At 32.2% G+C, this 9,587-nt stretch overlaps 1 protein-coding gene across 2 annotated transcripts in view; it reads left to right on the top strand.

Moving 5' to 3' along the window:
* LOC117173177 overlaps positions 1-9,241 on the top strand; it is a 19,526-nt gene extending 10,285 nt beyond the window's left edge. The window contains exons 2-6 of one of the 2 annotated variants that reach the window (XM_033361595.1): positions 4,800-4,892; positions 5,323-5,424; positions 6,355-6,629; positions 6,740-6,959; positions 8,860-9,241. In XM_033361595.1, coding sequence (XP_033217486.1) covers positions 4,812-4,892; positions 5,323-5,424; positions 6,355-6,495 — 324 coding nt within the window. In that variant the 5' untranslated portion in view covers positions 4,800-4,811 and the 3' untranslated portion in view covers positions 6,496-6,629; positions 6,740-6,959; positions 8,860-9,241. Of the gene's footprint in view, positions 1-4,796; positions 4,893-5,322; positions 5,425-6,354; positions 6,630-6,739; positions 6,960-8,859 lie in introns of both variants that reach the window. The other variant, XM_033361594.1, reaches the window with a different exon arrangement.
* Positions 9,242-9,587: the final 346 nt, after the last annotated feature.

The raw sequence follows: 9,587 nt of genomic DNA, 5'->3' as shown, positions 1-9,587 counted from the left end.
CCAAACTTGAAAAAATGGCTCGGTGGACAGAGATTTCCAGACAACGAAGACGTCATTGCCTCTGTAAGTGCTTATTTTGAGGAAATTCCGAAAACGCACTTTGCTGAAGGATAAAAAAACTTGAAAAGCGATTGACTAAGTGTATAGAGCTCCAAGGAGATTATGTTGAAAAATAAAAAAAAAATTTACCCAAAAAAAATTGTTTTTATACTTCATTCTAAGGACTTATTGAACTACCCTCGTAGCAACAGAAACTTATTGATGAAACCTTAGCGTCTGCTAGTAATTCCATACAGATTTTTATAGAAGTTCGAGTTCGATAGGAATTCATATGCAATTTACCTTGACAATAGGCAATACTTTGCGTATTGAGCTTTCTTCCGTATGGTTCTATACATTCTTTTATGGAGGGGCGCTAACTTTAAACAAATTAATGAAACGTCGCGCAACGTTAAAAGCGACTGCGACTCGATTCTCAAATTTCTTAAAAGAGTACCAAGCTGGGTAACCAAATATTATTAAATTAAAAGTCCGTTCAGAAAAATTTAGAACTTCTGCGACTCGATTCTCAAATGTCTTAAAAGAGTACCAAGGTGGAGAACCAAATATTATTAAATTAAAAGTCCGGTCAAAAAAATTTAGAACTTTAAGATTTCGATGAAGCCTCAGATCAAATTGAATTACTGGGCAAGGATCCGAATTGTGTAGGCGAACGTTTTCAAATAGATGAAACGTATCGTAATCTTATCGCGTAAGCCGAACAGTTAAAATTAGATTCGAGTCCATATATCTCCGAAGACCATTCTTCTCAGTTTAGAGGTTCCTCCTCAAGCAATTCAGAACTGAACTCCAATTATAGGGTCATAAAACTTCGTATCAAATTACCTGAAGCTTCTTTACCAAAATTCGACGATCGATACGAATTGAGATTGGTTATCATTTAAAGATGCATTTACGTCAATGATCGGTAGTCAAAAGGATTTAAATAACGCAGAACTGTTGCAATATTTAAAATCAGCTGAACGATTAATTCTTAGGAGACATCCGAGTCTTTTATGGCTCTTCCCACACAAGACGAAGAAACCGCGGAAGGTTTACGTCAATTAGCGGACGAAGTTCAACAACATCTCAAATCTTTGAAAATTTTAAAAGTAAATGTTACCGATCAAATAATCGTTCAATTACTCTAAGAAAAATTACATGGTAAAACTGCAGAGAAATGGGAGGAAATTCTTGAAAAAGGCGTCTTTCCCAAGTTAGAAGACATGCTAGAATTTTTATATAAAACCGCATCTCGATTGTCTAAACGCAAAAGAGAATTGAGGGAATCAGTCTCCAGTTATGGAAGCAAGACAAACATTCAGGAACGTCGTAAAAGGTACAATCAAAACTTGAACCAACAAACTTTTCTCCCATACGCGAATAAATCGTGCTCCATTATCCGACGGAGCGAGATAATGCATGTCGCTCTGTTTTAGATACATGTTCTATTGCTAATTTCATCACCGATAAGTTAGAAAAATTCACAACAAATTCGAAAAAACCCTCAATTTCTTGACCATATCTTGCATATTAGATATCATTCCGAACGAATCGATTAAACACGAACTCCTCGAATTTCCATCAAACTTACTGCTCGCAGGTCCAGAGTTTCACAGGCCGCGCATGTCGACCGTTTATTACGTTCAAGTCCTACCTTGTATCTCTTTTTTATCGGTAAACTCAATTTATCAAGTAAGAATCAAGACTTATACCTTCAAAAAACGGGATTGGGATGGGTCATAGGCGGAGATCTAGACTATATGAAAAATTCGAATAAACTAAATTGTCATCTAGAAAATCTGCAATTGAAGTTTAATCGTTTTTGGGAAATTGAAGAAGGTCAAATTAAAGACAATTTGTCAGCTGAAGAACTTGAATGCAAAAAGTATTTTCAGCAAGCCGTGTCTAGAAACGATGAAGGTAGATATATCGTAGCCCTACCGTTTAAACAAAATCCGGATAAATTAGGAGAATCTCGATCAAAGGCCTTGAAAATACTAAATTCGTTATCAAACAAATTCGTGAAAAATCTGGAATTCGAAAAAGCTTAGAGCGACGTCATAAACGAGGATAAAGATTTAAATCGCGCGCCCGAAGTCAAAAATTCGTCAAGTGCTCATGGATTTTATTTGCCGCATCACACAGTAATAAAAGAATCCAGTATGCGTCTTTGCCTTCGAGTTCAGGTCTTCCTCTTGATGATTTACTTATATTAGATCTCACTGTACAAGACAATATAGTTTCTTTCGTTCTCAGACTCCGCTTACATAATTACGTCATTTCAGCGGATATTGAAAAAATCTATCGTCAAGCACTAGTTCGGAAAAATGATCGTAAGTATCAGCGAATACTGTGGAAAGAAGCTAATGAAATAAAAACATATAATTGAATACTATTACTTTCAGCGTTGTAGCAGCTTTTTTCCTCGCTATACGATGTTTATATCAACTTGCCGAAGACAAAGAAAAAATTTATCCCGCGGCTGTAAATGTCTTAAAAGCTGATTTCTATGTCGATAATTTAATTACCGGGGCCGATAAAATCAAAAGGGCTCCCTGGCATACCGAAGGAACCGAATGGAGCCTCTACAAAGTACCCGTAAAGATCCCATTGGGTCCCCATTCGGTTCCTTTTTAAAAAAACTCAAAAACATAGCTAGATCAACTTTTAAACTGTTGAAATTCGGATACTACTTAAAATTTTCAATTGGAAACTCACGGAGTAATCGCAATACTTTTTTTTACAGCGGTAAAAAGTTAAATAAATACATAAGATCTATAACGCCTGCTGACTGCTACTTACAGATGATGCGTTTGAAGTGTAGCAATCAACAGGCGTTATACGTCTTATATTTTTAAAACTTTTTGCCGTTTCAAAAAAAAAAAAAACTATTGCGATTATTCCGTGACCTTCTATAGGGAATTTCAACGTAGAATTCGAATTTCAAGCATTTATAAAAGTTGATTTTGCTGTTTTTTTTTTATTTTTTTAAAAATCAACCGAATGGGGACCCAGTGGGGCCCTTACGGATACTTTTTAGATGCTCCATTTGGTTCCTTCGGCCCGCCAGGGCTATTCAAATACGCGGAGAAACTACGCTGTTATTAAGGCTCGGTGAGTTTAATCTTCGACCATGAGCCGCAAATGACATGAGAATTTTAAATGGAATTGATAAAACCGATATCATTCCTAACCTTCAATTCGACAAGGAACAAACTGTGAAAACTTTAGTGTACAATGCTAAAATTTAGAGCGAAAAATAAAAACTTGCTACTGAGTCATTAATAAAAGAGTAGGGAGATATCTGCTCCGAAACTAAGGAAAGTACAGATATGATTCATAAAGTCAATCACGCATTTTTGTCTTCTGAAAATATTCTAGGTATTGCCAATCAGCAGAAAGTTGCAATACAATGTTTAAAAAATCATTTTCTTCTTGGAAAAATTCAAAGGACTTTACGATAATCGAAGCACCCACACTAACCTTGCCGGTGCTACTGCTACACGTGCAAAACGGCCTTCTCTCACACTTACCCAGTTACACAGTCCCTAAATCAGAGATGACACCTCATTACTCTTTTATTAATAACTCAGTAGCAAATCATTATTTTTGGCTCTAAATTGTACCATTGTACACAAAAAGAATGAACAAAACTCATATACTTTTTCAGAATTTTTATCATTTATTTTCAATGACTAACACTCATTCAAAGTTGAGTATTTTGAAATGACCATGAGATTACGGCATGTTTTAACCTTTCACTCGCCCAGAAATAGTATAGGCAAAACCTTAACCTGCAACATGCATTTTGTCCTATATTTTTACAATATTTTTCTGTTGAGATTTTCAGTAAAATCTGTACAAAAATCGAGGTACCTAAACTTTTTAGACGGATAGTAGTAATTCTTTGCAGATTTCCTCAGTGCTGTATTATACGTTTGCAAAAGTAAAAAATGTATTAAATATACCTTTGAAAAGTTATTCATTGAAGGGCTCATAATTATGGGATATTATTTTTTTATTCATATAAATTAATATTCTAGAAAGCGTTTTTGGCCAAGCGCGTTTATGTGTACTGGAAGTATATTTTTACGATTTTCTCTGTCACCAATAGTATAAAACTGTGTGACACAGGAAAGGGGAATGGAGTGAGGATGAAACAGGAACCATTGAGCGTTTAAATTAATGACTAATACTAACCCCGTTTCTATCCGTTTTCAAGTCCCCCCTTTTTAATCAATAATTTTAGAAATTCAAGTACTTTCAAACTGAAAATCATAACATTTTTTTTCTGATTTTTACAAATAAATATTAGGGACCGCACTTAAATTACGTATCAGCTCAAGGAGGTGGAGTGGTCGAGACATTTTGTTACGATTTCTTACGGAACGGGTAGGGGGTCCTTCATTCATGTAAATAAATTTTAAATGTCAACTATTATATAATATCAATACAATTACGCATTTTGTTGAGAATTCAGCTTTGTAGGTTGAAAATGCAATTATTTTGTTAAAGTTTAATTATTCTGTTGAAAATTTAAGTATTTTGTTAAGAAGTAATTTTATGGTTTTAAATAAATAAATTTAACAATTTCAGATTTGTATCTGACATATTGTGTTAAAGAGGGCCTATGATCCATTATGTATTTTAAGTACGGCCCCTTACTTTTTGAGCATAATCAAAGGGAAAAGATATTCGGAAGTGGTTTGCATTTTTTCTAACATACTTTTCATTTTTTTCGGAATAAAATAAAGAAGAAGAAGGACGCAATGAACGTACATAATGAAATTAATTTAAAGTTTATGCAAGATGCAATAGCAGAGGAGGAGGAGTTAGCAAACGAAATCAATGTAAGTATTCAATTAATATTATAATGAGAATGCTATAAGATCAGTATGTTTTTCATTATTGAAAAAGCTTCCATTATCTAACCCAAAAAAAATTTGGATAGAAGCTGCAGATATGTTTTAAATAACTTATATAATATTTGTTATTTTATGATATCTTGCATTGTTTACGAGAAAAAAATTAAATTATCATTTTTTTTAAATCAAGTTTTCAAGAAAATATTTTTTTTACCATATTCTTTGAATAATGAAAATACGAAAAGAAGATGGATAAAGGTAATATTGGTCCAAATTGAATCAATTTAAACTTGAGAATGGTGAAATTTATTTTTCTGCTTTATTGTCAAAGTGTTGCTTTTTGAGGAACAACATAAGGAACGCATTTTTTAAAGTGACTTTCCTTTTTTTAACATGTTTTTTTCATTTCTCTTAGAAGAAAAAGAGGAACAATACAAACGTGGACAATGGAATTAATTCAGAATTCAGTCAAGATGAAAATATAGATGAGACGGAAGAGCCAGAACGTGAAATCAATGTAAGTACAGAATTATTATTATAATTAAAATAAGGTCAGAATGTTTTTAGTCATCAAAAGTAGATACGTTATTTAATTGTTAAACGAAAACAGACTTATACCTCAAATTTCTGTTCTGTAATTCGAAAACCTCTGATATCGATTTTCATAAAATCCAGTCATTCATTAAATTTTTCAAAAGAAAGTATTCTGGCGCTGGCCTGGTCTAGACCAGACCGTCTGGTTTTCAGTCCTAACACTGACTAGATGTTCTGGCCTAGGCCTTGCCAAAAGTGTAACGTTTTTTCTGGCTGCCCCAGGCAAGACCGTCTGGTCAGCCGCTAGTTATGGTATGGTCAGTGCCAAACCTGGGCCAGACCAGACTGTCAATGCGATAAGAAAAAAAGTCTTGTTTTGATAGTGTGAATTTCTTATTTTCTAGAATTTTAGACACCCCGTAACTTTTTCGAAATATGTCAAAAAAAAATTTCTGATCTAACTTAGAACTATTTTGTTCTTGGCTGGTTGATCAGCGCTTCCAGACTAGACGGTCCAGATAAGGTCAGGCCTGGGCCAGACTAGCGACAAACGTTTTTCTACGCGGGATAATGAAAAAATTAAAATTTTGAACTTTTGGGTAGCTGCGGAAACTGTTCAAGTATTCGAATGTTCGAGTTAGTTTGAACTTGACTCTATTTAAGAGAAAGCCGGTTCGACATAACGCCAAGTTTCAAGCTATTTGCACACACCTAAATGTAACATTATAAATATGATGTATCTATTGTTAATTTCTTGTATCGGTATTAGGGATAGTTTTTAAAGTATTAATGACTAAAATAGTATTTGGATGTGATAATTTACACAATTTTCAAAATTTGTATACAAAAATTGTCTGGAAGTTGTGTTTGTTTCGTTCTTTCAATTTCAATTAAACTCCTGTAACAATTTTAGGTGAATAAAGGCAGCGACGATATTAAAAAGCTGGGGTATCGAATTGAACACATTGAAGAAGAGACGATGAAGCTTAGAAGCGAAATAGTGGAGAAGGACAATATAATAAAGAAGCAGAAGGAAAGAATAATGAAAGAATGAAAAAGAATTGGAGAATTGGAGAAGCATATTGAGGCTTACAGAAAAAGAATTGAAGGTAGCTAACAACAATTTCTTATTTCACAGATTTAGAGGAAGCATTAAAAGAAAAAAATGTCAATCAACCGTCACCCATAGTGAGTACAATTTTATTTATATGTACGTTTGAGAAAATAAACTTACATATTATCCGGATACACACAATGATTTAAAATATTATTATAAATTAAAATTTTTGTTTTTACAGGTGATGCTAAATGATACTTTACCCGTTAACAGGGACAAATTGGACCTGTTAAAAGTTTCATGTCAAGGCAAGACATTAGTTTTTGTGGGAGGACTTGCCGAACTGTTTTTTGGAGAAGAAGTTTTAAGAACTTAATCTGTGCATGGGAAGATGAATAATAAATATAAACATGCTCCCAAGTTGCCACCACTGGGCTCAACCCGCTTAAATGCAGTTTTCGGTAAGATAAGTTTTGTTCTCATATAGTCATCTCTAAAAAATTTCTCGAAACATTTTTCGCGCGATTTTTAGCTACCATAAAAAAATGTTTTCCAATTTAACTATGAAATTGCAAAGAAACTGAAAATGGACTCTAAAAATGGACTCTAAAGCTAAAAAATGTTCCATTCGAAAGAAAAAAAACTGAGCTGCAAAGCAAAGCACTCAAAGTGGAACTCTTGTATTTTAAACTTTTAAAATTGAAGTTTAAAAGTTTTTTAACTTAAGAATGTTGTATTCAAATGCTCAATAATTTAACGTATAAAATGGAAGCTACTAACACTTTTTAACAAAATAATTTTAACTTAAATGCAGTCAAACTTCCCAATAATTTTTTTTAAACTTTTAAAATTTGTAGAGTTCAAACGTTATCATTTGCAATGATTCAAATTAAAGAAGCCATCATTGAATTCAAAAAATTTTCAAATTATATTATTCTAAGCATGTTTAAGTGAGAAACATTATAAATTAAATGATTACATTTTTTTATAAACTGAAGACTCATAGAAAACTTTTTAAATTAAAATTATTTGTATTTTAAATAGTTTTAAAATCCTTAAAATGCTTCAAAATTAGATTTCAAAATATTGAAACATCGACATGTTATTTTACATTTTTTCAAATTTTAAATTATTTTTGAAATTTGTTAGATTAGTCATTTTTTATTATAATGTACATCTTTCTAAATCTTTTTAAATATTCTCTTAAAATTATTGTTTCAAAGTAAAAAATTATTTTCAATTTTCCTAGGAATCTTAAGGCCATGTGATGAGTGGGTCACGTGATCGGATTCCTACCTTAACGACACATCGACTTGAAAATTTGGGATTATAAATAAGAAGCACTAAGAAAGATGTCTCAGGTCCTAAATTTGAATAATCATGAAAAAAGCAACAAAAAAAATTATTCACAAAAAAAACTTTTTTCGTAATTATACAAATTTAACACCAGAGACACCTTTCTTAGTGCTTATTTGTAATCCCAAATTTTCAACTCGATGTTGCTCTTCATGTGAAAATAAGTTAAGAAATAAAAAAAGGGCCGGTAAGGTAGGAATCCGATTACTTGACCCACTCGTCACATGGCTTCAAGGAAATATTTTTTATTCTTCTGAAGCCTTTCAAAATTCTTAAAAAGCTTTTAAATTTTTTGTTCAAAATCTGTCAAAATCTATTTTTTGTCCTAAATTAGGCCGTGGGCTATTTAAACCAAAATTTTGATAATAGTAGCCAGATTTTCTCGGTACACGTAGAAACTTCGTTTAAATTATTTGAAATCATTTCAAATCTTTAATTAATTCTGAATTTTTTCAAAATTTCTAAAAATATCTTCAACTTATTCACATTTTTTCTGAGAATAATAGGTGTAAATAGAATAGTTAAAGTTGTAACGTTCCAAGTTAACTTTTTTGTTTAGCTTTGAATATTTTATTTATAATTATTAATTTGAAGGAACAGTAAGATATTTCTAAATATTAATTAATTGTTATTTTTCTTAATTAAAACATTTCAAATTGAATGGTGTAAAAATGAAATATGTTAGTGAAAATTTTTAAAGTGAAAGACTGTCGAATTACGTACTCTAAAATGAATTATATCATAATTGAAAAAGATAATAATTAAAAGATTTCGTTATAATTTTGGTATTTTGAATAGCGCAACCTAAATCGAGTGAATACAGTTACGTTTCGGCAGTATAAAAATAGAACGAAAATCACGAAAGTATTTTGTTACGTTTCGGTCGGGTCCCTGATTAATAGTATTATATAAAACACACACATAATTTTAACATTATGTAGAAATAATTATTTTACATAAATATTGCAGACATTCAATTGTTTAAAAATGTATTCTGTTTTGCAGGTGGGTATCATCAATGGCTTCTCGAACAACGATGGTCACAGGAGATGGTTGACATTGAATTAAAGAAATTCTTTAGATATGTCGACTATGAAAGATGTTCTCTCCAATCTAGCGATATCGCAAAGCCGACTTCCAGAAAATGGAAAGCCAACTATGACGAAGAGGATCGCACACAAGAGAACAATGGTGGTAACAAAATATCGTTACACCCTCAACCTAAAAATTTAATTACCATCACGGCTGATGTGCACTATGAACCAGGCAGCACGGACAAAAAAATAGAAAATAAGGAAAACGAAGAGGCACCAACTTATAATTCCGTACCGCATTCCATAACTTCTATTTTAAACGATCCTATAAAAAGTAGTCTAAGCATTACACACGAGACAATTTTTATCCCCGATTAAAAAAAATATTTTATGGATTTATAGTTAAGATTAAACTTATTGTGTTATTATTTGATATTATAATAAATTATAAATGAATAAATTATTAATACAACCGTATGAATTTAAAGGGTACGTGAAATGAAAGGGTACGTGACACTTATCCGATTCCTACCTTGCCAACATTTTTTTTTAACCAGACCAATTTCGCTTGATATGAGATATCGACCTAAAAGTTTGGGAAAATATACGAGGGTGGATTGATAAGTTTCCGGCCTGACCAAGAGATGGCGCCACTAGGCCTACCTTGAGGTGGCGTTCTATAGTACCATCCTTAGATAG

The sequence above is a fragment of the Belonocnema kinseyi genome, chromosome 5 (assembly GCF_010883055.1).
Source record: "Belonocnema kinseyi isolate 2016_QV_RU_SX_M_011 chromosome 5, B_treatae_v1, whole genome shotgun sequence".
Classification (NCBI taxonomy): Eukaryota; Metazoa; Arthropoda; class Insecta; order Hymenoptera; family Cynipidae; genus Belonocnema; species Belonocnema kinseyi.
Note: the sequence above shows the minus strand (reverse complement) of the source record. Positions and strands in the feature narration are given on the sequence as shown.